This window comes from Peromyscus eremicus, chromosome 1 (assembly GCF_949786415.1).
Source record: "Peromyscus eremicus chromosome 1, PerEre_H2_v1, whole genome shotgun sequence".
Lineage (NCBI taxonomy): Eukaryota > Metazoa > Chordata > Mammalia > Rodentia > Cricetidae > Peromyscus > Peromyscus eremicus.
This window is the reverse complement of record NC_081416.1, coordinates 29,425,812-29,453,517: the sequence shown is the minus strand read 5'-3', so window position 1 is coordinate 29,453,517 and position 27,706 is coordinate 29,425,812. Positions and strand designations below refer to the sequence as shown.

The following is a 27,706-nucleotide window of genomic DNA, read 5'->3' as shown; positions in this document are numbered from 1 at the left end:
CGGGAGTACTGTACCTTACAAACTTATTCTATGGATCCTGATACATTATTTTAATAAAAAACTAAACAAAAAACACCCTAACTAGAAAAGGTCTATAGCTGCTTTTGGCTGTTATTTAGTGTAACTGTGGAACTAAATGTAGTCTATGACTAGGTGTCAAAATCAGGTTAAAAAAATTAAAGATACCAGAACTTGGGAGGCAGAGGCAGATCACTGTGAGTTAGGGGCCAACCTGGTTTACACAGCAAGTTCCAGGACAGCCAAGACCACATAGAGAAACCCTGTCTCAAAACAAACAAACAAACAAACAAACAAAGAAACAAGGTATTCCATTCATATGACAGGAAAATCAAAGGGCACCAAACAACAACATAATGGCATCTTGAAACAGAAGGATGAAGAAGAGAAAATGGAGGAATAGATAGGCAAAAGAGAGGCCATGAGACAGGGAAGTAGAGGTGGAGATGAAAAAGAAGACAGGCAAAAGGCACAACAGCGTTTTCTTCCCATCTTCTCTCCTGTGAATTTTCCTTATGTGTGTACTGATTTTTGTTGTTTGTTTTTGAGACAACGCCTTACTATGTAGTCCTGGTTCTGTCCTAGAACACACCATGTTGACCATGCTGGCCTGGAACTCTGAGATTCACCTGCTTCTGCCTCCCAGAGTGTGGGAGTAAAGGGGCCCGTGTGTACTGATATTTAAACCCAGTAGAAGAGGAAGGAATGTAAGAACAGAAGTGGAAAAGGAGGAGGAATGGTGAGCCCCTGGAAACTTACCCACATGCATGTGATACTTGAACAAACACCTTAGTATTGTGAGATTAAGGTTTGGGGGTGGGAATAAAAAGATAACAGTCATAAATATTCATGGAGGAAAGGGGGTAGGGAAGTAGGCCGCTACTGTCTTAGCCCAGCTCAAGCGCCCCGCTGAGAGCTGCAATTAAACCCTCTTCCCTGGCCTGCCTGAGACTGTGTTCAATGGTCATTGTCTCCTTCAGCAGGTGGCAGCGTTCCCTTTGTTCTTTGGCAAAGTTTGGTGTTTTCTTCCTAAGAAGGTCCTTTTCAAGACCTTTTCTTTTCTTTTTTCAGTCCTCACTGATGTATGCCTTCTTCATACATTTTGGAAATACTTTTCCAACGATCATTCTTTACAACATGAGGCAACTCATGTTTTCACATTTCATTTTTTTTTTTTTCAAGACAGTTTCTCCATATAACAGCCCTAGCTGTCCTGGAACTTGCTCTGTAAACCAGGCTGGTCTTGAACTCACAGAGATCCACCCGCACCTGCCTCTGGAGGGATTAAAGGCTTGAGCCACCACTGCCCTGCTTTCATGTTTGATTTTTAAGGCTCTCATCCTTGGAACCACGTTCAGGATACACAGGGCAGACAGTGAATACCACGCACATCTCATCCCATATTCTGTGTCCAATTCTAGGCCTGGAAATGCAGTGAAAAGTCATCTCTAGTCCCATTTCCCTGTGTTACCTTGTTCACTAAAAGCTAGGCTTTTGCCCCATTTTTGTTTCACTGAAGAAATTTCCCAGGCTCCTGAGGATCTGTAATGTTTTGTGTAATGGGAACATGTCAATCATTGGTCCTAGTTTCTTCGATTGTACAATGGGGTTGGTGAATGAGGAGGTCTTTGAGATTTCTTCTCGATCTTCTATCCTTCTATCACTGAGAAGTCTGCTACCAGGTAGGCCCAGAAGATGGCTATGGCGCTGTAGAAATACAACTATTTCTAGAGGAAAAGAAAATGCTTTGAGCAGAACATTGTTACATGGTACAAAGAGTGGAAATAGACCTTGTTGAAGCAGTTGATACAGGGAAGAGAGGATACTTGGATTATGACAGAGCCCATATAGCACACAGCATCCCTGTAGCACACAGCATCCTTATAGCACACAGCATTTCTCCCAGATATCATTTATGGCAGACTTTGAGTAGACCTTTAAGCTTAAATGCTGGAAATTTCTTAGTGAGCTCATTTATTTAAAAATGAAATTAGAGCTGACCTTCCTCTCTGGTTATTTGATATTCTTCTGATGATATATATTTATTTTTAGCTTTAATTCTACTGGGTGAAATCACTTTTTTGGTCCTATGAAAACAAAACTGATCAGTGTAAAGAATACCTTTAATTCCAGCATTCCAGAGGCAGAGGCAGGCAGATTTGTTAGTTTGAGGCCAGCCTGGTCTACAGAGCCAGTTCCAGGACAGCCAGGGCTACATTTGAGAAACCCTGTCTTAAACAAAGAAACAAACAACCCCCGCAAAACCCCAACCAACCAAACAACCCCCCCAAAACCTTCAACACACAAAGAAACAAATAACAAATGAAGAGACATCAATCTCTCTCTCTGAAAGGCTTTCCCTTTCTTTTTAGACTTTTGTTTATTCTCTCAGATATTTTCTGTGTATTTATCTACATATGTATATATGTATTTGTTTTCAATTTTATTTCCTTTTTTTTTTTTTTTTTTTTTGGTTTTTCAAGACATGGTTTTTCTACATAGTCCTGGCTGTCCTAGAACTTACTCTGTAGTAAATGCATGTACCCTTTCTGGAGGTGGAGACAGGAGGATCAAAAGCGAAAGATCACTGTCAGCTACAGTGAGTTCAAGACCAGCCTGTGATAAATAAGAACCAGTCTCCAAAACAAACATCAGTTTTTCTAGAAAATATAGAGGCCTGGGAGTGTCTCTTTACTTATCAAGAGTCTCAATGTGAGAAATGGCTTCAGGGGCCAACTATACAGTATGCCCTTGAAATAAAGATCCAGACAGCTGCAAACTGAGAAACTTCACCCATGCTCTTCATGATAGCTAGGTTATGGGCTCAGCTGTAGAGCAATCACATGAAGACAGGAGACCCTCTGTCATTCTGGTTACCTCAGCTGAGTCCCTGGGTAAGTAGGTGAAACTACCTTGGACATTCCAGATCCAGCCAGACTCACAGCTGAACAGACCACATTTGTTCCTCAATTTCATCAGTGGCACACGCCTTTGATCCCAGCACTTGAGGGGGCAGAGGCAGGTGAATCTCTGTGAGTTCGAGGCCAGCTTTGGTCTACAAATGGAGTTCCAGGACAGCCAGGACTGTTACAAAGAGAAACCTTGTCTTGAAAAAATAAAAAAAAAAAAAAAAAAAAAAGAATTGTCCAGCCATACCCTTCCCCAAGAATTGTGGGAAAACAAAGATGGTCGATTCAAGTCCCTGGTTTTACTGTGATATGGGGTGAAGCAATAGATAATTGAATCAGTTATCAAGCGTCACAGTAGTTAACTTGACTTTGTGGACTGTGAGGAGGTTGTAATAGTCCAAGGATTCGTTCCCAAAGCTGACTCATCCTACTGAATGTGGACCCCCGCTGGCCAGTCACTGCTCTACTCATAAGGCTTAAACAGTAGGAGCACTTAACAGTCCCAAGTGTTTGTTGACTGAATCATTACAAGAACAGAGATAAGGTCCCCTGTCATCAGGAGGACAATTTAAGCAGATTTTGTCTGTTTTCTCTTGCAGAAAAGGTACTCCCCCTCCAAAGTAGTTGATTATCTAGAAGCACTGTCAATCCGGATTCCATCTCCAGGGAATCCTAAGCCTAGACACATGTGGGCTACCCTGAATCATTTAGTTTCTATTATTAGAAGTGCTAACACAGCAAACTATGTTCCATAGGGCTGGACCTGGAGTTAAGACCCAAGTAGAAGATCTAGCAGTCAAAGTTAATGGAAATAAAGTTGTTTTGTGTCACTCCCTGAGGGGTAATTCCTGAGTGCCACGTGGATGTCGTCGGATCTGCTCCTTGGCACTCCAGGGAACACACAATTTACTCTCTGTCTGAGACAAATGGTTTCATACAGAATATCTCTTTCCTGAGACAGGCAAGGTGACAGAGAGCCATTTGCAAAAGCTTTGGGAGAGGTTTAGGGCATGGAAAGCTTAGACAGTAATTCAAAATTTCCCCCTAGAACACAGTATATGTATGACTCAGAGGAGTGCCTTCTGGAGAAAGGCTGAGCAAACTGGGCTTAAAAGAACAGTAATGGGGCTGGTAAGATGGCTCAGCGGGTAAAGGTGTGTTCCATCAAACCCGACGACCTGAGTTAGATCCCCAGAAGCTGTGTGGTGAAGAAACAGAACAGACTTGCAAGTGCCCTCTACCATGCACCGGTGCATTTGTATATGTGCTGGTGCATGCTTGCACACACAATAAATAAATATAGATTAAAAAAACTAAATAAACAATAGATTAAATAAGAGGAAAGCCTTCAGAACCGTAGATGAACAGGCCAGTTTACATTCAAAGCCAATTATATGCTGCTACCTACTCCATTATTTTCTATTATTTAGATAATGCTTTTTAGGTGAAAATAGAGATGCTTGCTTAAAAAATAAAAGCACTCAGCTCTCTTGTTGGAGGGTCAGAGTGCGGGAAAGGAGAAAGGCACTAGAGCAACGGAGTGCTCACACACAAGATGCTTTAGTGCAGGACCTACAGCAGCCCATCAACTATTTATATTATCCGCATCCAGTTCTTGGTGTCCCACTTATCAAAGAAACGAAGAAAATCTTTTCTTCGGCCATCTTTTGCATGTAGTAACAATACAGTTTTGGAATCAGCTGCTAGAAACTATAATTAAAGCTGGTTTATCATACTCTCTAATTATTCTATAAAGTTAGTCTCCCTGGAGCTTTATATAATTCCTCCTTTGTTATAAGCTTCTGTTTCTCCCTGAGGTGTTTTGAATCCAGACAGGTAAGGAAATGAAGTGCTTAGAAACCAGCATATTATAGTATCAGTACAGCCAAGCATTAAATATTTTTATTTTTTAAATAAAATATTAAATATTTTTTATTGCTATCTGGGCTTTTCCCCTCCTGGCCTATTCACAGCCTTTGAGTGGAGTAAGGAAGTGAAAAAACACCAAAATTTTTTAAAAGGCCACATCAGTATTTCTTTCAGAAACATATTTAATGCTGTGAGAGGAAACTCCCACCATGAGCTGATGTTGTCAGCCTGGCCACACACTGGCCAACACGGTTATCTATTCATTCACCACTAGAAAGTAGAGGTACGTGGGCGTTCAGGGAAGCAGCTAACTGGTTTCCGGCTTTCTTCCCTCACTTGGAAGTGCCTGTGGGCTGGTGTCAGGTTCCAGCGTTTCAGTGTTCTGATCTACATCCCCTGTGCTCTAGAGTGATGCTCTGGGAGAAGAAAAGGATCCCCTTTCTTTCCTCCAGCATCAGGAAGCTTAGGAGTGAATGCCCTTCTTTTTCTTTAGAGGAAGATGTCAGGGCTTCTTACACACCCTTAGACTACAAGTCACACAAGATGGCTCCAGGGAAGAGGCAAAATAGGGTGATACTAGTTAACAGGGACTCTGGGGGACAGGAACAAATGTGGGGCATTTCCCCCTTCTCAACCTACTTCTCTTGATGTAACTTCATCCTTATTTTCCCCACCAAGCAGTAGTAGATACTCCACTGGGCACAACTTAGGTTTTTACCATGCATCTCACATAACACCTTGACTTTCGGGTCTATTTGTAAAATGGATCTCCATCTTAGATTAGGCTGTGTAGGTGAGATTTATTTACATCTTTAGAAACCAAAAGGAGGTCTTTCTTCTATTGTTTTCAAATTGCTCTCATCTGTCTTCCCTGCCTCCCCCAGCTGACCAGAACCATGCACAAAAACAGCCTGCAATAAACATTCAATGCTTGCTTGGCTTGGGCTGCTAACTCCTGCAGAGAGATCTTAAAAGGATGCATCTAAATGCAAGGTTTGAGTGGCCTCAGAGATCTCTAATAGAACTGTAAATATCCCTGGTTTAATTAGCAGTCCTGGAGTTAGGTAATGGCCCGTGGCTCTCTGAGCCAGGCCTCTTGAGGTTTCTAGGCTTCAGGAGCTGCCTGCAACTATGCTGTGCACATACGCAATTTTCTTTCTCCTATACTTCATAAACCCTCGGCTGGCCTTCCTAAACACCTACTCGCAATTACTGCAATACCCATGATAATTGATTACTAATCTCCAGATTTCTAAAATGACCCAGCTCAGCTTAGGTCTCAAGTCAGATACTTTCGGACTCAAATTATCACCCCGAGAACTAAGTCCTCTGGGAAAAGAACAAAAAGGAAGAAATTCCTACGTTGGCGCTGATGTCATTTTTCTCCAAGCTCAAGGTGATCGCTTGCTTTGTGGCTGGTTGGTGGGGGAGGAGGGGCTTGCACTCTAGTTATCAGCATTTCTGAACCAGCTCTCTCAACCGCGACAGGTCAGCCAATCCCGGCAGTAAGCTTTTACTTGACAGGTTTGTTCTGGGCGGACAGCCATTGACTAGGTGCTCAGATAAGTCACTTGGCTGAGTCTACAGTAGGTGGGGCGCGCTCACCAGTTCATGGGCAGTGACTGGAAGTTTGTTGCAACATCGGTAAGCCCAGGCAGCCAGCAGCAACAGGAGATACCCTTTTGCCCCGGGAGTACAGATCTAGAGAGGGTCCACTTCATTAGCAAAGGAGATGCGTCAGACCCCCTAAGGCCCAGCCTCTTCTCCCACGGTTGGGAACGCGCGGGGTGGGCAGATCCAGAGCAGGCGTCTCGTGTCTCGGCCTTCTGGCTCGCTCTATGGGTTGCAAGCGAAAGGGAGGAACAGCCTGGGGACTCTCCGCGTCAGCGTGCACAAACCGGCGGCGGCTAGCAGAGAGGGGTGGCGGGGGCACGTGCTTGGATGTGGGTGCTTGTGTAACCAGCTCCCCAGGCGCTTGGCCCCGACAGCGCTCCTGCGGACCGCTCGTGGGTGCTATTCGCCGCTCCCACCGGGAAGAGCTGGGGTCCAGCCGCCCACACCTGCGGTGGCCATCTAGCAGAGCAGAGGGGTCCAAGCTCTAGCCTCAGGAGCACACAGATAGGGGAATGGGAATTTGGAAAGTTCCCCAACTAGGACCACACGTGACCTCCTCCTGAAAGTAGTTCCGACCGCGGCTCGTGTATCCTTCCACCTCGCCTTTGAGCCCTCCCAGGCCTGCTCGCCCCGCCCACTCGCAGGCTGCAGCTTCCGACCGTTCCATACTCCACACCCCGGCCCAGTAACCGGGTCCTGGACCGTGCACGGTCCGACAGGGGCAAGAACCTGGCCACAGCGATCCAATTCTGCCGGGTTTTCATAGCGGCCACAAAGGGGAGGGGAGGCTTAGCCCCTTCAAGACGGAGGTTGACCGATCCGGTGGACCCCCCGCTGCAGGGAGCCGCTGGGCTCATCACCCGGCAGTAGAGGGGTGCGTGTGGGGTGCACCCTATTCATGGAGATCCACTTTGTGCACCCAGGGGTGTCCTCTGAGCCCTAGAAACTCAGGGGAGACGTGTATGCACACGCCCCGTATGCACAATCATCATGCTTGGGTGGGAGCGTTCATCTTTCGGGCAAATGAACCCAGCTGCCTGGGAGGCAAGAGGTGGGGCAGGGAACCCGAGCCCGAAGAGGTGACCCACGCGGGAGACACAATAGGGGGTTGTTCTTTGTGCAAAGACTGACACCTTGAGGACACCGTGGGGGGAGAGGTGCACTACCTAGGTAAAGACTGTCGCTGACAAGTCCTAGCGAAGCACTGCAGTCTGACCAGAGCGCGGGGCAGGGAATGCAAGCCTACTCGGAGGGAACCCAGGGACGGAGGCAGGACAGGGTATCCCTGCCGCAGGGCCCTGCCCCTGAGGCACTGACCAGCGCGGCCAGCTAGTCCGATCCACCTGAGAGCAAGCAGTCAGCGATCCCGCTGAGCGCAGGTTCACCTCCTCGGCCACAGCCTGCCCTACCTTTGCCGGGTCTCTGCGCTGAGGCCGAAGCCGGCGCAGCTCCGGGGAAGAGAACCGGGGTCTCACTGGGCATGCTCCGCGGCGCTCGCCGCCCCGTCCCGCCGGCGCCCCGCCCCGCCCCTCCCCTTCCCCGGGCTCGGCCGCCCGCCTCCCGCCCGCCTCCCGCCCCGCCTCCGGCTTCGGAGGCGCCCGGCTCTCCCGGCGGGGCGGCGGAGGGGGCGGGCTGGCCGGCGCACGGTGATGTGGCGGGACTCTTTGTGCACTGCGGCAGGATACGCGCTTGGGCGTCGGGACGCGGCTGCGCTCAGCTCTCTCCTCTCGGAAGCTGCAGCCATGATGGAAGTTTGAGAGTTGAGCCGCTGTGAGGCCAGGCCCGGCGCAGGCGAGGGAGATGAGAGACGGCGGCGGCCGCGGCCCAGAGCCCCTCTCAGCGCCTGTGAGCAGCCGCGGGGGCAGCGCCCTCGGGGAGCCGGCCGGGCGGCGGCGGCGGCAGCGGCGGCGGGCCTCGCCTCCTCGTCGTCTCTTCTAACCGGGCAGCCTCTGAGCGGCTTCGGAGGGAGACGGTGGAAGCCGCGGACTCGGGCGGGAGCCGGCGCAGGCTCGGCGGCTGCACCTCCCGCTCCTGGAGCGGGGGGGAGAAGCGGCGGCGGCGGCGGCGGCCGCGGCTCCGGGGAGGGGGTCGGAGTCGCCTGTCACCATTGCCAGGGCTGGGAACGCCGGAGAGTTGCTCTCTCCCCTTCTCCTGCCTCCAACACGGCGGCGGCGGCGGCGGCACGTCCAGGGACCCGGGCCGGTGTTAAGCCTCCCGTCCGCCGCCGCCGCACCCCCCCTGGCCCGGGCTCCGGAGGCCGCCGGAGGAGGCAGCCGCTGCGAGGATTATCCGTCTTCTCCCCATTCCGCTGCCTCGGCTGCCAGGCCTCTGGCTGCTGAGGAGAAGCAGGCCCAGTCGCTGCAACCATCCAGCAGCAGCAGCAGCAGCAGCAGCCGCAGCAGCCATTACCCGGCTGCGGTCCAGGGCCAAGCGGCAGCAGAGCGAGGGGCATCAGCGACCGCCAAGTCCAGAGCCATTTCCATCCTGCAGAAGAAGCCTCGCCACCAGCAGCTTCTGCCATCTCTCTCCTCCTTTTTCTTCAGCCACAGGCTCCCAGACATGACAGCCATCATCAAAGAGATCGTTAGCAGAAACAAAAGGAGATATCAAGAGGATGGATTCGACTTAGATCTGACCTGTATCCATTTCTGCGGCTGTTCCTCTTTGCTTTTCTGTCACTCCGATAACGTTGGAGTAGACGGAGGCGAAAAATTTCCGTAGTTGGGGTGACTATAACGTTTAATACTGGTCACATTTCTAGAGCGTGTATTTGGTGTCTTTTCCAGTGTATTCAGCCTAGGGAGCGTACAGCTAGACGGAACTCACGCCTGCTTGCAAGTGTCAAGGCACGGATTGGTTTCTTGTCTAGCTCTGTGGTCCCTTCCTATTGTCCGTGAACGCAGAGTACTGTACATTTTGGATTAACGAGCTCGTTAATCCAAGCCTTCTAAACGAACCAAAAAATAGACGCTGTGAGGTTGAAGCATATTTCGATCAGATCGTGACTTAGGCCCTAGATCTAGGGTGTAGATCAGATTAAAATGAAAGTCCGTGCTGCACGTAGGCATATTGCCTCAGAATCTTGCAGTGATTGTTAGTTTCCTGGGTTGCGTTGATAGATTTTTCTAAAATGTGACTTGTGGACTGATTTGCATAACTTTATAAGCATAGTCATCCTCAGCATAGACGGTGCACATTTGAGGGTAAAAGTAGGTTTGTGCGTTTAAACTGAGCTAATTACAACTTCGGAGCTACGTTTAGAAGTTTTGTAGTTTGAGATCGACAGTGCCAGAATATGTGTTATTGGACCTTTTAATAGAACTATGTTAATTTAATCTTTGTTTCCGGGTGGGATCGTGGGATCGTGGGATGGGGCATGAAATTTGCCTTTCAGTCGTATTTTACATTCATTAGGCCTTGCCAGACGTCATAGGCTAGAGATTGAGTAGTTTTTGATCCCAGATGATGATGTCCGTGAGAGTTCAAGGATATTGTGTGTGGCAAATGATTGCAGAGGTTAAACCTCAGCTCTCCATAAATTTAAGTATTATCGTGAACTAGCGTTTGCTGCTCATATTTTTTGTGTTTCAGGTGCTCTGACCCGTTGACTATCCATGGGTTTTACCCTGGTTTGTATAGAATGTCAAGTATAATTTAACCAGCTGATACCCAGGGATACTAGCAAGAGTGGATCATTGGCTTCAGATTGTAGGTATGCTAGCTTTTTAAATTACTGAGTCAGCTTGTTGAATAAGACAGAAACCCAAGAATTTTTAACGGTGTATAGTTCTGATTGTCTAAAAGTTAGGCCTTTGTACTTCAAAAGTTGGTGGTTATCTTAAAGCATTTATCTTTGCAGTTTCAGGTATGGTACTGGTTTTGATCAGGGATAGGAAGAGAGCCCTCCTTTTTTGGAGGAAGTATTGACGGATAGTGAGAGCTTTTGGGAGGCCGATGTGTCTGTCAGGTGTGTGAAAACACAAGCAGCTGGTCTCAGATGACAAGCTTGAAGATCTATTGAGCCTTTTGCTACGACCCCAAATTTCTTCATGTGACTTGGAACAGTGAGCAATATTTAGTTAAAATTATGTAATTGCATAATTGTTAATAAGGTATTCTTGGTAAAAGTTATTTCTTATTAAATATCAGTAGACATTTTCTTAAGGTAGAAGGTCAGCAACTTGTCTATACATGTCCTGCTAATAATTAGAGCATTATGGAGAGGACTTTTTTTTTTTTTTGGAAGAGGTTCGATTTTTTTGTTTGTTTGTTTTGAGATTGTGTTAGAAGCATATAAAACATGCATAGCTAATTTTGACTGAGTTTTTGTTCTGAAATGAGGATGAAACTCACTGAAGAACTTGGCTTTAGAAACAGGCTAATTTTCTGTTAAGTTAAAAAATACGCTTTAAGAGGAATCTTTAATTTTCAAGTTTGCATTAATTGAAAAGCTTTACTCAGAATGAACTTGACCTTTTCCGAAAGGTAACTGGAGAAAATTCTGAGTTACCACTTGCTTCAAGGCAGTTTACCGTTGGTGTGAATTAGTGAGCGTAGTCTAGCTATAGAAAGGATTAGTCAGTATTTAATTAAAAAAATAGATTCTCATTCAAAGAAAAATCTGAAATGCCTGGTTGTCAGGCTTCTCTTAATTTCCACAGCACACTTATGTTTTGCTTTTCCCACTTGATTTAAAATTGTCAGGGGTATTGGACTTCAAGATTATTTTGCCAAATTTTTATGTATGAGCGGTGACATGATTGCAGTTCCTTATTTGATTTCATAGTACATAGGCTCCTGCATGTGCAATTTATGTGACTTAGAACTCTAAAACTGGACTTTTAGTTATGATATGCATGGAAAGCAGTGTCAAATATTGCATCAAATGACTAATAACACTTAATTTTTAGAGCTGTGGTTTTATTGAGCCAGATGTTGATATGAAAAAGAGTCAGTGGGGGAAAGTCTGTGAGGCCCTTGCTCTTCTGAGAGTTGTCCTCCCAGTAATTTTGATAATAAACCAGAGGGCTTGCTTGATTCTTCATCAGTGTGTTCTGTGTTTAGGGGCAGAAGTTAAAATGCTCATTGAAGACTTGTACTGGTCAGTGTGGGCACCGAAGCTGGCCAACTTAAATTCCTTTATGAAAGTAGTAAGTGGGATGTTTTTATTTGCTAAAGAAGGGTCATCAATGATGTACTTTCTGAGGAAAGTTGAGGAAAATGAGTTTTCAAATCCTTTGCAAAATTGAATTATTGTAAGAATTTGTTGGTTGGGTTTTATTCTCAGTCTAGAAAATAGGCTAACTGTGAGATTGCACAATTTCATGTCTTTAAAGCACATGCAGCGCTCAGGCTTCTTTACAGTTTTTTGTTTGGTAGATGTGCATCCTTTCAAATACTGATCATGGGAATATTAGTACCTTGTAGTGATTATTAATGTTAGCTGTTTTCTTAAAGGCAATTTGAAAGTAATTCTAGGTTTTTTTTAAGCAGAGTCTACGATCTTTGTCTTGCATTTTCATAGTCATTTGTTTCTTTCTTGAAAAACGTGACTACGTAATTGCTTTATAAGTTGCAAATTTCATTTTTCCTAAAACTTACTTAAGAGTAAAATGCGTTAAAACGAGTAATTTTCAGTTATATATAATTTCATTACTGTCAATTGTAAAAATTGACACAGTATAGTGATGCAGACTTAGATTGCTTTTAAAATATTAAATAAAAATTAAATAATTCAAATTAAATATGACATATAACCATGTTAATTTTATACTTGATTTTAGGAAATGGCGATTCATTGCCTTTAAAATTTTTATTTTAGTAACAGGAGAAAGGCAGATAGTATATTCTAATTTTTGTGTGGAACATTATGTCTAATTTCTTATAATTACATAAAATATATACCTAAGTATTACGAACTAGCTTACCTTCTGGAAATGAGTTCAATTCTTACTTTCAAATGTTACAGCTTGAAATTTGTCTTTGTTTGCTGTTTGTTCGTTTGTTCACAGCTTAACAGTATTTAACAATTTTTAGGCCACTTCTAAAATAGTTGTGTTGATGACTTGATGAGAAAATAGTTCATGTAGGAAAAGAAAAAGTTTGAATATTCATTTCAGTAAATATTCAGTTTTCATTATTTCATTTTGTGTCAGTCTTTTTAGTAAGCCCAAAATATAGACAGTATTTTTATATTGATAATGTATGTAAATTCAGAGTTGGTAAAGATAAATTTAGAAGCCTGTTTACATAGGACAGTTTTTTATTTCCATGAAATGTTAGGCCTATTCCATCTTAGAAGTATTTAGTTCCAGAAAACAGTACTAGTTTTAATACAGCTTAAGAAATTTATTGGATAGCGTTTTGTTTGTTTGTTTGTTTGTTTTCTTTTTTTCTTTTCCGGTAGAAACTACTGGCTCATAAAACAGAAGTTTTACTACACAGAGCTGATGACTCTTGAGTTTTGTTCCCTTTTTTTTTCATCCAGTAAATAAACTTGATTTTCAGAACCAGCATTGGAGAATTGGTTTTGTGATCTACATTTAAGAAGTTATAAGGATTTGTTCTAAAGATCATGATTTAGGACATTTGTATGGTTATATCAGAAATGATTTCTGTAAATATTCAGTATTTTTGGTAATCGCTTTATATCTGGTAGTTTTGAAATTGATGCAATTACTTTTGGAGATACCACTGATATTGAGTATAAATGAAATAGCATTTACTCATCTTTTTTATAGGCCATGCTACTGTCACATAACTTTCTTAGGTGCTTAAAGATGTTTTGATATGGGAATATTTTATTGGTTCTGTTTGTATTGAATGTACTGGGAAAGATGAAATTAGAATATTGGATTTGTTGTTTCACCTTCTAATTTTGTATTCTCTTCCTTGGTTGCAGAAGGGGTACTAGCAGTTTCATCTTTTAAAATAATTTGTACTGGAACAAAAAGTCTGTTTCTTAGGGAAATGTTCTTATTAGAGTAAACGTGACTTAGGAATGAATTGATTTTTTTGTCTGGGAAGTTTCAGTTTTGTTCACTCTTCCATTGCAACAGTTGGCATTAGGACATTTGTGGATGTCTTCACAGCATTAGACTTGTTGGTAGTACTGAAACTCTGGAGAGATGGGTATTGCAGGTGAATCTGCTAGCAAAAGAATGTTCTTGACCTGTATAGATACGGTCTGGAAAAGACTGTAAATGTGTTGTTTTGTCTAATTAGTCAAATAGTTAAAAATCGAAGCCAACACTTTAAATATGAACAGTGACGCTAACTTATAAATATTTGAATTTTCTGTGTGTATGTGAGAATAAAGTTAACAAACTCCTATTCTAGAAAGTGAATTTTCTCCTTAAAGAACAGACTGCTTTGAAGGTCATTTAAAAACATGATTGAGTCTTTTTGGAGGTTGTTTTAGAACATGATTCTTTTAAATTACATTAAAATATGGCTGGTTTTGTCTACACTCTGAGGTTATACATTGTTTCATCCTAGTTTTAGGCAGCCAATGGTGGACTGGGGCCCAGGTGCCCATGCTGTAATCTTGACGCTGTCACTTAGTAGCTGGATGACTCTATGCTATTTAGCTTTTCTCAGCCTTATTTTACCTGAAATAAGGGAAAGATAATGGTACCCACCACAAAAGTTTATCTTGATTAAGTGATGGAACTATATGGACATAGTAATTCCAGCAAGAAGGAGGCAGGATTTTGCTAAGTTCTAGTGCAGCTAGGCCATCCTGTTCTACGCAGGGAGTTCCACAGTGAGACCCTGTCTGAACAGACAACAAACAACATAAACAATTCTCTTACCGTAGTATTTACCTTACCTCGTTGTAAATACTTAAATCATAGCTACTACTCTTAACAATTTCCCATATGTCAATAAATTTTGCATTTTCGTTTATGGGGTGAGCAGTGTTTATGAATTTTGCTCAGTTTGAGACCTGCAACTTTATGACTTTTTTTTTTTTAAATTGGGGGATTCCTTTAGGAATTTAATTTTGCTGTTTACTCAGAGTTGCTCAAAGCAAGTAAATCATGCTTAGCAGAAAATGTTTGCTTTCAACTTTTAAGGGAAGGTGAAAACTTTCTTTTAGTTTAGCATAATGAATTTAAAACTATCTGTTGTAAGATTAATTTTTTTTAGTACGCTATAGATGATTGAAATTTATAACATAATATGTGAGTGTTTATATAGCATATGCATGGCATCTATGATTTGTGATACAGATATGATATATTTGCTCCTTCAGGTCAGGTTCTCACCTTGGAGCCCTGGTTTGTCTGGAATTCGTGTCCATTCTTAGCTAGTATCATAGTTACTTTTCACAAAGAATAATCCTCACCACTGATAACTAGACCTTCTAATGTATTAACTCAGGAGAATTATGCAAACTCTTTATCAGTAAAGGTATATTAGCATTTCCTCTTAAGTTCAGCTTTATGGGGTAGTCATGCAATTCTGCCAATTTACATTTATTAGAACAGACATGTATTCAATATAATCTTCAGTGAATTAGTGTAAGAATTTGAAGTTGGTGTTAATCCTCTAATATTGCCCCCATTTTTATGTTTGGCCAAGATTTTCCACATAACTAGAACTTTGAAATAGGAAGAAAAATGTAGAGGGATGGTTTTTTTTTTTTTTTTTCATTTACTCTATTTTAAAAATTACATTCATTTATTTTGGGGTCAGGAGTGGGAGGAATGAAATGTGGCATAAGTGTGGAGGTCAGAGGACAACTTAGCCAGTTGGTTCTGTCTTTCCTCCAATGCCACTGGGAATGATACTCTGCCTGCTAAGCTTGCAGGAAGTGCCTTTACCCCACTGAGCCATCCTGAAGCTCACACACTTTTGTTACCAAGGAGAGGGAGGAAGATCTGCCTGCCTGCATGTGACAGGGGACAGTACCTCCTCCTAACTTTGCTTGCATTGGCCTTTCAGGTGTTTAGTATCCTTAATAATGGAGCACCTTCATTTCCAGAGGGGTTTCTACTTATTTATACTGAATTGCAGAGTGAATGCTGCTCTGACTATTTCATGACTTTGTGTTCTTGTGATTTTTTTTTTTTTGAGTTTTGTAACTTAGCAGTATTTTTAGTGTAACACAGGCTGTAAAATTGAGTTGCATATCTTGATGTCTGACCGTGCTACATTGTCTAAATCAATTTCCCTAGTTCTCTTCTTGTGTAACTGTATTAGGCAAGTGTATAGGTGCTGTATCGTTAGAGCTCTGCAGAATAACTTTGTTTCTTTAAAAAGTAATAAAATTCCTGTAGATTTTCAGGCTGAAGTAGAATAGTTTCTTTCTTTTCTTTTTTTTTATTAGCAATTACAGACCTAATTTTGTTTGTTTACTTTGGAATCTTTGAATAGGATGTAATTACTCAAGGTATGCAATTCTGCTTTAAATCAGGTATCTTTACATAAGATGTATTCCTAAAAGTGATTCATAAAATCAATATAAATGTTTAAGTTGGAAGCAAATTTTTGCTGTTTTTTTTTTCATTAAAATTTTTTCTCTTTAATGAGACTCGTTTTTGAGTATTTGTGTTACTCTAAACTAGAGGTTAAAGAGCATTTAAGTTTTTCTTTTACTCTTAGAATGAAGTTTTGGGAGATATTATTAAGGATGTCTTTCTCTGTGTTACATTATCTCCCATCAAACAAACCTTACTTGATGTGTTATACTCTGTGTATATATGAGTGTGTGTAGGCTAGCAATCAACATGCGTGCCTTCCTCTTATGTTCTTTGCCTTGTCTTTTGAGACAGGGTCTCTCTTTGAGCCTGGACTTGCCAGTTTGGCTAGACTGGCTGTTTTCTGTCCCTGCCCTCCAGTGCTGGGTTACAGATGTGCACCACCATCCACAGCTTTACATTGGTGCTGGGGACCTGCCCTCGGACCTTTGTGTTTGCACCGTAAGTGCTTGTGTAACCCATGGAACCATTTCCTTAGCCTCCACAGTATATTCATTTGAACTAATAGTATGTATAGGTGCATTTTATCAATAGACATATAAGTCCTAAATAGCCTGACATAAGAAAATGCTGATTTTGTAGACAAGGCCTTGTGAGTTAGAAAGGCAGCCTAGCCTGTTCGAATGCAAAGAATATAGCTTGGCATTAGCCAGACCCCAAATACAGCTTAAGTTCCTGCCCCAGTTTCCATCTTTATGAGGTAAAGCGGTGATTTGTAGGTGTTTGTTTTTGTTAGAAGTATGTGATGTTTTCAGAGTATAGTGTGCTCAGTCAGGAGGATCCCCTTCTCCTTCATCTGGAACTTTTGGTAATATCTGGATACATTTTGGTGGGCCTGGTCATAACTGAGGTGGCAGAAGACTCGACCCCACTTAGACATCGGCCGGACATGGCATCTCTCAAATGCTAGATGAAGTGTCTGATATGTAAGTGTAGTTAGTACCTTTGCCTTAGATTGTGGACTCAAGAAGGTCTCATTGTTACTAGATGGTGGAGCTGGGCCTAACTAGGTTTTCTGACTGTTGTGGGGCTTATGTTTCTTATAAGAACTTTGTCCACTACAGATTTACCTAATAAGAAAACGATTTATTTGACGATATCTCATGTCTTTTTGCATTGTGAGATTTTGGACCTCTGTTAGAAAGATTCAACTTGTTCCTAGGAAACCTGTGTGAATCGCTGTTCAGAAGGGTATCCCAGGGAATCCAGAAAGAGGGTGTACTTAAAAGGAAGCAGGTAAAGTCGGGTTTGTTACTCAAGCCTGTAATTCCAGCACTCTCGAAGCTGAGGCAGGAGGATTGTTTTATGTTTGAGGCTATCCTGGGTAACCTCATACTACTATACTATGAGTTCTAGAGTCAGACCCTAAAAAAAAAAAAGGATTCTTTTATTCATGTTTGAACAGTTTTCTCTGTAATCGGTTAGGGAGTCACTTTGCTGCTAGTATCTTTACCGTTATTGTTGTTCAACATTTTCTTTAGTCTTAGACTTTTACTCTAAACCTTTGTTTCTTCAGATTGGATGAAATTAAATGTGTTAATGTGAAGTGGCAAATTTCAGACAAGTAATAACAAAAATCATTAATTTTCCGGATGAGGATGGGGCTACTTGATTAAAATACTCGGATGCATGCTCTTTTCTGAGCTTCTATTTGCTGGCAGCCTGCTTGTATTAAAGTGTTTTACTCACCTAAAATAAAAACTGAAATCGCCGTGAAGTTTTTCTGAATTGGGGATGCAATTTTCAATTAGTCCAGAGATGCAAAGAAACCATGGTTACGAATAAAAAGGACATTGAATTTCTTGGTTTATTTTTAGAGATCACAAATATAAGTTCTAGGAATAGATTAGTTGCTATGATTTTTTTTTCTGTTTAATTTTACAATTTCATTTTCTATTCACTTTACACAGAATAAAATGTCAAGGCCTTACTTTTTAAATTCTTAGGACATTCAAGTACTGATTTAGAATTTTGATTCTTGACGTGAAGGGGGGTTGTTTAGATATACTAATCAATATTTTGAGACCAACGTGACTTGTTACAATAGCCTCATATTCACCAAGAAAAGCAAATATGAATCATTGCTTTAATTCAACTGAATAGATTGATGGTGATTAAGCCTATGAATTAAAAACTTATTTGCTTACTCAAGAAAATTCCTTTTATAAAAAGATTACTAAGAGAAAAATCACCTTTTTTTAAACTTCAAAATTTAATATTGTTTTCTAATTCATGGTGAACTTAAGTGTCTTTCTTTTTGAATAATTTGCATATATTGCCTCATAATTGGAATTGTCAAAAAATGTATTTACCTATAAAGATTTATCCATTTTTTTTCTCTTACTATAATTCCTTAGGGTGGACTTAGGGAGACAAATAGGAACAATTTTTATGATTCAGATTTTACAAAAATCACTATTAAAAACAAAAAAAAAATTGAACTATTAGAGCCTTGAAATACCTCCACCCAAATTTACTTCTAAGAAATCTATTACATATTTAATACTTAATGTTTATATTACTTATGTAAGATAGCACACTATATAGTATATAATATATTATATAATATATATTTATATAAAATATTATATTTGAGACAGTTTCTGATTCTGTAGCCCATGCTGGCCTGAAACTCAGCTATACACATCCTAATTTTTAAGCCTCTCAAGGGCTATGATTATAGGCTTGTATTATTATTCCAGGAGCAAAATACTTTTGATATGTTAATTTCATTTACTTTGGAGTATTTTTGCTGTGTTGAAATTAAAGTGAAAAAAAAAAAAGAAATTAAAGTGGAAGAGAAGCAATTTGAATAAACTTTTCACACTAAAGAGTCATAGCTCTGTTGATGTCCTTTTTGAATCCAGGATTATTGGCTTGCTATGATGCTACTGTTGCTTATTTTGAATGATGTGGTTTATATTTGCATAGTTGCCTATGTTATTGTTGTACTATTAATTGATCAAAGTTTTTTTTGCATTTGCACAATAACAAGTACTATTTATAGTGAAAAATTGGCATTTAGCAGTTTTGTTAGATTTTATTTTTAAGTCAGATACTAAAATAGACTATCAGCTAATGGATAATTCTTTATCAGTGAATTATACTAATATTTTTGAGCAAAATATTTAAAACAAAGTGATAGAAACACAATTGTTTTATTTTTATAAACAAAGTTACTACCAGGTGTGCATATATGGCATGTAATCTCAGCAGCTGGGAGGTGTCCTCAGGAAAATCAAAAGTTCAGAGTCATCCTTGGCTACATAGTAAGTTGAAGCCCAGCTTGGGCCACAGGAGACCCTGTCTTAGAAAACTTAAAAACCAAGCCAAGACAAAACAAACAAACAAACCCAAAACTACTTGCTTATTATTAAGTACAATTTTTTCCCAAATAAAATGAAACTTAAACTTGAGATTTCCATCTAGGCATGTTGGTTGCTGTCTTAGGTTCTAATACAAATCAGTGATGGAAAAATACTTTGTTAGTTTAGTGTTTTCATGTTGCCTTTTGAGGGTGGCAGACACAGTCCAGTGTCTTACGTAGTTTCTATGGACTAGTTTATAGGAAGTTTGCATGAAATAACAGTATACTAAACAGTGTGATTATATCCAGGTGGTGGTCACAATTCTGTGTGTTTGAAAATATTCGAAGGTCCTTATTAAGGGTGTTTGCTTTTTACCACTGAAGAGGTCACAGATTGTGATTGTTGTGTAGTGTCCAGGAGCCTAGCCCTGCCACCGGTCTTCAAATGTAGGAAAACTTAAGATAATTTAGTGATAGTAAGTGGTTTTGATACCTTTGTTTTTGGAATCATGTAATTATAGGTTTTTAAGACCTAAGATTAAGTTTTGGCCTTTGTAAAAATGAAACTTAAGGTCTGCTATCATTTGTACTTTATTCCTAAACCACTAAGGGGCTGCTTAAGAGCTAATGCTGCTGCTGGGAGCCTAGAGAGTTTGGACGCTTCAGTAGAAGTGTTGTGTTTTCGCTTGAGATACTAAATTACACAAAATTTTGGGGTTTTCAAGTTAGGATTTCTAACAAGTTACATAAGAATTGATAATATGAAATCAGTGAGGGAAGTGATTTAATAAGCAACTTTAAAATGTTTGCTTCAAGTATTTTTTTCAAGTCCTGTGCTTTTTTTTCCTCCCACAATTTTCTTCTGTTCTGTATATAAAAGAACTTCCTCATTTAAACATTTTTCTCTTGCTTCTTAAGCCACTACAGAAATTGTTTCTAATTTAAACGTTTTCACCCTTATGAACTTGATATTCGCTATAGTGTATAGAAGTCTTTAAAATGCCTTGATAGAATCAGATGAATTTTAGTTTTTTGTTTGTTTGTTTGTTTGGTTTTGGTTTTGGGTTTTCAAGACAAGGTCTCACTAAGTAGCCCTGGCTGTCCTGGAACTCGCTCTGTAGACCAGGCTGGACTTGAGCTCACAGAAATGTACCTGCCTCTGCTTCCCAAGTGCTGGGATTAAAGGTGTGAGCCACCACCACCTGGCTTAGCTCTTTTTTGTTAGATTAATTTAGCTTTATTTTCTTGAGTAGGTGAGTTGTTTTTTTTTTTTAATGTGCCAAATGGTTACTATAATAAAAAAGTAATAATTTAAGTTTAGATAATTGAATTTGTATTCTCAAACCCCACTTTGCCTGGGACCTGTACTTTTGATACTTCAGCCTTTTCAGGTTAGTGTCTGTGAAGAGGAGGAACTGTTAGTAGTTTCGGGACATTGACTGGAATGACTTTTCCTTTGTTCAAGTCTGAGTTAGAGGCCATGAAACTTCAAGGTCTTTTTGCATAGGAAGCCAGTGTGTATCCAAGTATCCTTCTTATGTTAAGTGAGGCTTTTACCCAAATACTGAAAGGTTAGAAATAATTACCCATTCTTCTTACTTAGTGTTTGGATAATGTGGAGTCTTAAAAGGGTTCCTGTCTCATTATTTTCGTTTATATTCCTTCCATTTCATTGACATTTTTGTCTTCTTGATACTGAACTTTTTATCTCCCTCTCTCCTCCTTTCTGTTAGGACCTCACTGTGTAGTTCCAGTTGCCTGAAACTCCTCCTGCCTCTACTTCCTGGAGTTACAGGAGTGTCCCGCCGCACCTCAGCCAGACTTGATATGTTGCGGCACTTTATTATCAGTGGAAAAGGTTGACTTTCTTCAGTTTTTTCTTCAAAATTTTAGCTTAACTATTTTCGACATTTTTAAAATGTTTTTTGAACAATTACTTATTGCAAAGGTGCTTTCTCTCACAGTGGCAGTAATTATTTTTTTTTTTTTTGCAAAAATTGTACCCCTCTAGTAAATTACTGAAAGTAAGGCATTTGTCTATTTAAACATGCACCAAAGACTTGCACTTTCAATCTATCAATATAGTTAAAATTTCATAGAAAACTTCATACTCTAAAATGAATTTTGACTATCATTTTTGTATATAATTTCAGAGTTTGGGGAATAATTTATAACTCACAGATATAAAGCTGATTATAATGGTTAAAATGCTTTCTTCAGTGGGAATAGGAATCCTTTCACAATATGAAAACAAGGCAATTATAAAATCATCAATATGATTCTCTTTACTATAGTTATGAGTGACAGTATATATGTCTTCATGATTTAAAACCCACATATTACTTCTGGTTCATGTTATTTTTCTTCAGTTCAAAACAATCTGTTGGGGCAACTTATTTATATCACTTGCAAAAGAAACTAAGTCATTTCTAGATGATTCTAGGCTGGAAGTATAGGGTAAAGAAACTTGATTTATTTCATGTATTACATTAAAACCATTTGTAAAGTGAACTAACCCAGTTTACACATTTGGAATTTTTCTGTTTTACATAGTCTCAAAGACTTTACTTTTGAAGGGCAAATTTTGATTGTTAAGAGTAAATGTAAAAATTTTCCAATTTTGGCTAAATTAGTAGAGAAAGATTTATTGTTGGGGACACGTTTGTGTTAGGACCCATGGAATGGGCTCTGAATCTCCAAGCTCTTTGTTGAACCTGCAAAATCAGTGCAGATGAATGCTTTGGAATTTTTTGTCTTTTCAAAATGCAGTTACTACTAAGTGAATTAGCACCAGATATGACTGGGTGTTTGTTCTCAAATTACTGGTACATACATCCTTGGCATGTCTTTACATCTTACCTGTTGGAATATCTTTCTTTTTGTAAGTTAGAGACCTTAATGTCTTTTTACATGATTATTAAGTAGCTAAAACTTAATGTTTTTTTTTGTTTTCTGTTTTTGTTTGTTTGTTTTTTAAAACAGCATATTGTAGGAGTAACTTAGAAATCTAACATCAAACATAAAGATTAGGTCTGGAGAGATGGCTGCTCTTCCAGAGGACCGGGGTTCAATTCCCAGCACCCACATGGCAGCTCACAACTGTCTGTAGCTCCAGTTCCAGGGGATCTGACACCCTCACACAGACACACATGCAGGCAAACACCAGTGAACATAAAATAAAAATTAATTATAAAAACAAAACATAAAGATTAGAGCATTAGAGATATTCCTTAGTAACTTTATGTTAGGGTTGGGTCAATTACAGCTTTAACTTTTGTAGTGTTTTGTATGTACCGTTATGATTTTCCTGTAGAAAATTTGGAGTTCGTTCTTGGCTCTGACTCCCAGTGATGTATATATGCCTGATTAAATTGAACTATTCGCATGGCATCCTTAACGCTGTGTGTGCTTTTTGTAAATCCCATCTCTCTGTGTGTCTTTATGAGCTGGATTTCTATCTCTCTTCTGTATTCTCTGCTCAGACTCTTCTAGCCAATTAAGTTTTTCTTTCTTTCTTTCTTCCTTCCTTCCTTCCTTCCTTCCTTCCTTCCTTCCTTTCTTTCTTTTTTTTTTTTCTGGAGCTGAGGACCGAACCCAGGGCCTTGCACTTGTTAGGTAAGCGCTCTACTACTGAGCTAAATCCCCAACCCAAGTATTTCTTTTTTAATATAAATTTGTTTGTTTGTTTGTTTATGTCTGTTCACCATGTGCATGCCTGGTATCCACAGAGGCCAGAAAAGGGAATAGGATCTCCTGGAACTGGAGTTACAGATGGTTGTGTGCTGCTGTAATGGGTGCTGGGAACCAAACCTGCATTCTCTTTCTGCAGGAGCAGCAAGTATGCTTACCTGCCGAGTCAGCTTTCCAGCCCAGTGTTTTTTTTTTTGCCACTAATGTGTGACCCTCTTGAGAGGGTCACCTGCCATCATACTCACTTGGTGACAGTTTGTTCCGCAGAATTAATTCCTCCCTCTGAAAACATCTTGCTTTTTAAAAATGTAGTAGTACTTTAAGTGCCCCTGTAGGTCTCCGTGCCTGTCTTGTTTGATAGAAGAGGAGCTCCTTGAGGGCAGCAGGCCTGACTTAGCCTCACATTGGCAGTGCTCACTGCATAGACTCTGCAGTACATACATGGATGATTTCAAAAGTGGAGGGGCCAGCTGAGTGTAGTAAGTATGTAGCATCCATTTATCTGTAGTTATATTGATAAATGGTTTGCTTTAGGAGGGTAACTAAGCTGGAGCTACTGCCCAGAGGTAGAATGCTGGAGTTACCAGCAGCAACAGAAAAAGAGGTCAGGAGACTAACCCAGTCTTTTGCCAACTTGTTCATTTCATTAGTATTCAGAGCACAAAGCTAAATTAGAAGTTAGTTCTAGTTAGAATGACCACATTTCAAGAGACTTGGTTCTATGCTTTTCTAGAAGGAGAAAAGTATCAACATTTGCTGAACATGATGATAATTGTTTTAATAAAATTTAATTAGAATTTTAATAAAATTCAGTTCTTAGTTGCATTGTTCAGTAAAGCATAGATTATTTCCATCTTTAATGTGTGCATACATGTTTATGTGTTTTTTTCTTGGTGTTGTATAGAGCCAAGGGTCTTGTACATGCCAGGCACAATCCTCTATCAATGACCTATCTCTTTCCACCTCAGTTTATATTTTGACCAAAACTGATTTATAATGTTTTGGGTGGGAATTTCAGAGTAGGGATAATTATCACTGTTCAGGCCTCTATTCTGGTGACTCAGTCTTTTGCTTGTATTTCCATTTTTCTTCAGTTGATGCTCAAAAAATTGAATCTTTTTAAAAAACAACTCAAGTTGTATTGCTTTTGTCTTGGTTAGATCTCTCCTTGCTTGCTTTTTTCCCTCATTACTGAACATAATATAACTAGCACATTTTAGTAATTAAAGAAGAGCTATATTTTTAGGTGTGACCCTTTTCCTAATTTAGAATAATAGATGGCAGGTAATATTTGTGATATTTAAATGATAATTTTATTTTGGAACTTTTCTAATTCTTTTTTGGTTGAGGTGAATTTATGTGTTCGTACAGTGACAAAATTTGTTCCTGGCACAGAAAATGTTGTTAAAGTATATATGTCTATACATGCACTTAAGAAATTAGGAACCTTAAGGCTGTAACTTGACTTGCTGAAGATGGCTAGGCCATGTCCTGAAAAATTTTAATTTGTCTCATTTACTCTTGCATGATGTCATTTAGCCATCTCTGTTATTCCTATAAGTTAACATTTTCACCTAAAGGCTTTGTGAGTTGGTGTTAAAGATACTTGGCCATGACAGATGTTGCTCTGCCCTTGTAGTGTATGTGGCTACAGCCTTCTCAGTGACTTGGAGATTGATTGCTGAGTTACATGTGGAGGCAAAGAGATCCAGAATATGTAGCCAGAGATCTTTAGTGACTGTTAAAGGAGGCAGCTTGGCTTAGTTGATGTGAAAAGTCTGATAGGTATTCATGAGATGAGAGAGAATGGGTGGAACATCAGAGTAAGTGAGAACAGGAATGATGGGCAAGATTCATTGAGATGTGGATTTTCAGTTAGTTGGAAAGAAATTCTTCCTGAGTATAGAGGTTTGTTTTTATGTTAACTGCTGTGTAACAGAGTTGAGACTAATGGGCATGCTAAGTACTTATTAATTGATTAGAAGAAAGTAACCGGACTTAAACCTCAATTGCGTATTATGATGACCTCACAAGTAGCAGGGGCTAGAGGTCTTCAAGGTTATCTCTTCCAGCTCAGTCATTGTGTAGAATAGTCCAAGGATGGTGAGTGAGTGACTTGTTCAGGTTGTACAGCTTGAGGGACAGTCGGGACAGTCGGCTCTCTATCTTCCTGAGTCTGTATTTACTTCTTATTGCTCTAATCATTGTTAACCAGGAGAAATGAGAAGTTGTACTGTTACGTCTTTTCAGGCTGCTTCAGGTTCTTGTTTTTGAGTTCACCCTGACACATTAGCTGTGTATGATTTACAAAATATGGGGGTTTCATTTTCCTTACATTTCTTAACACTGTAAATATGGAGATGACCTTTTGTCTTAAGCTCTTATTTACTTAATGTTTTGGTTTTTGTTGTTGTTTGTTGAGACAGGGTTTCTTTGTGTAGCCCTGGATGTCCTAGAACTCGCTCTGTAGACCAGGCTGGCCTCAAACTCAGATCCGCCTGCCTCTACCTTCCAAGTGCTGGGATTAAAGGCCTCTGGCTCCTTACTTACTTACTTACTTACTTGCTTACTGTTTTGTATGTTTGAGACAGTGTCTCACTGTATCTGGTTCATCTGAAATTTTTTCCATGTCCAAGGATAGCCTCCAATTTGAAAGCTTTTTGAGTCTTGGGATTATAGGCTTGTATTATACCCAGCTTTAGGCTTATTTTCAAGGTATTAAATAGAGAATTTTTAACAGTATTTTGTTGTGAAATTGATTTGAAAATCTTTTTTAGAGTGATGTGTTTATCAGTATTTCTTATTACACATAGTAGATTGCAGACAAATATATTTGACAACCTTTTATAATTATAGCTAATGTTTTAAAATGCATGAATATTTGTATAGTTGCATATTTTAGGTATTTCCTTAACTTAAATACTCAGATATTTATCCAAATATTATTGCTATGGGATTTCCTGCAGAAAGACTTGAAGGTGTATACAGGAACAATATTGATGATGTAGTAAGGTAAGAACTCTTGATTTTCTATTTCATATGTTAATAAACAATTTGATGTGTCTTGTTTAGAAAATATTCCTAAAACATAGAACAGTATGTACATTATGATGTAGACTTTGTTATGGTAGTACTCTGAAAGTTTTTTAACCTAACGTATCTGATAGCTCTCAGTAGGTTGCAATTCACTGGGTAAGAACTGACTTCATATATAATCACGTGTTTACGTGATATGATTTTTTGTATTTGATAAGATACCTCTGATCAGGTTAGTGCCTGGCTTCTATTACAGTACAGGTTTTTTTATTTTACGTTTGGGTTCGGCCTTGAGTAGACTATTTAGTTATTCACACTGAGGTGTGGGTGACTGATAAGTTGTGTATGTTTATGTAAAACTTCATACAGTAGTGTTTGATACAGTGGTTCTAAAAGGGAATTGTTGGACATATTAAAGACCAAATTAAGAATTTTATAATTAACATAATTTTCCAAGTGAAATTGTCATGTAATTCAGAAAAGTGTTTCTCAAGGCCCAGTTAAAAATACTTTATGACCTAAGAATATATGAAATTGCCTGTTGGGCAAATTAGTCTTAATATATTTCCTAATTTCAGAATTAAAATACATGTAAATGAACATTAAATTTTTAGTACAAACTACAGTGGTATTTTAATAATTCATTAATATTGGGTTTTGCTATATTTTCTATGCTGGTTTTGAAGTACTTGAATGGAATTAAAAGTTAAAATTCTGGATTATTTCCTTTGTACTCATAATATCTTTCCTGGGACTTTTAAGTACTTCGTGATCATCTGAATTTAAATAGGTGGGAAAGCACTTTGTAACTTACGAAGTAGTATGCAGCTGTAGAATGCCTTTATAATGGTGTATTAATGTATGATTTTATACCTTTGTATGAGTTAGCTATCAGTTTTCCCAAGTGGTTAATTATTACTAAGTTGTGCTCATTTAGATATTTATTATAGTATTATTTATGTTTTGTTTCGGCTGAAGGTTCACTATAAAATCTACCAAAGCAAACCCCCAAACCCCTGTACCACTTTGTAGTTTCCATTGAACTTTAGGTTGTACTGTTGGAGGTACTGTTTAAAAAATTAAAAAATAGGGAAATGCATTTGCCTTCTCATAATTAGGTAGAACATAGTGGAAGGGTCAAGTGTTCATCTTCTCATTCTTTAAATAATAAAAACTCAGAAGTCAGATATCAGGGTAAGAACCTGAATGATCAGAGAAGCGTTGAAGAAATGACCAGCGACCTCCTCTTTCTTTCTCTCTCTTGTTCCTCCATCCAAAAATGCCAGAGACCCTCTCTCAGCCCCACCCTACTGCTTTTTGTGTCTGTGTGTCCTCAGTTCTCTGAAACCTCTGTGGTTAATTTTGGTCAGCTAGTAGCTAGCTCTGCCCTCTGATTCAGACAAACATTGTCAGTCTCGGGAGCTTCAGAATGCAATCAAAATATCACACCTCAGAAGGGTACTTCCTTCAAATGACAGGCCCTAGGAGCAGCAGCTTGGGAGTGACGACCTAGAGAAGATGAAATAGGCCCTAGAAAAAGGAACAGAGGACAGTTTGGAATCTTGAGTTGCAGAATATGGTAAATGAGCCGTCTGGCCAGATATGGGTCACCAGATAATGTATTTTCTGCTTTGATGCAGAATTGTTTATGCCCTGTGTGTAATGCCTCATAAGATGAGCTATTTCACATCAATTTTATTTTCAACCAAGGACCAATTTAACCAAGCCAAATTAGTACTTCAGCTGAATCAAACAAGGGCACGAATACTTGGAGTAGA

General features: G+C 39.8%; 2 protein-coding genes across 2 annotated transcripts in view; one reads left to right on the top strand and one right to left on the bottom strand.

Moving 5' to 3' along the window:
* Window positions 1–4,876: 4,876 nt before the first annotated feature.
* On the bottom strand, window positions 4,877–8,154 carry Klln (killin, p53 regulated DNA replication inhibitor). Its single transcript, XM_059253768.1, is given in 5 exon segments — window positions 4,877–6,770; window positions 6,772–6,809; window positions 6,857–7,198; window positions 7,657–8,042; window positions 8,096–8,154. Coding segments are annotated over 5 exon segments (963 nt in total). The 3' UTR covers window positions 4,877–6,632.
* A 56-nt stretch (window positions 8,155–8,210) lies between these two features.
* Window positions 8,211–27,706, top strand: part of Pten (phosphatase and tensin homolog) — a 66,225-nt gene continuing 46,729 nt past the window's right edge. The window contains exons 1-3 of the mRNA XM_059253767.1: window positions 8,211–8,291; window positions 8,376–9,048; window positions 25,820–25,904. Coding sequence (XP_059109750.1) covers window positions 8,211–8,291; window positions 8,376–9,048; window positions 25,820–25,904 — 839 coding nt within the window. The remainder of the gene's footprint in view (window positions 8,292–8,375; window positions 9,049–25,819; window positions 25,905–27,706) is intronic.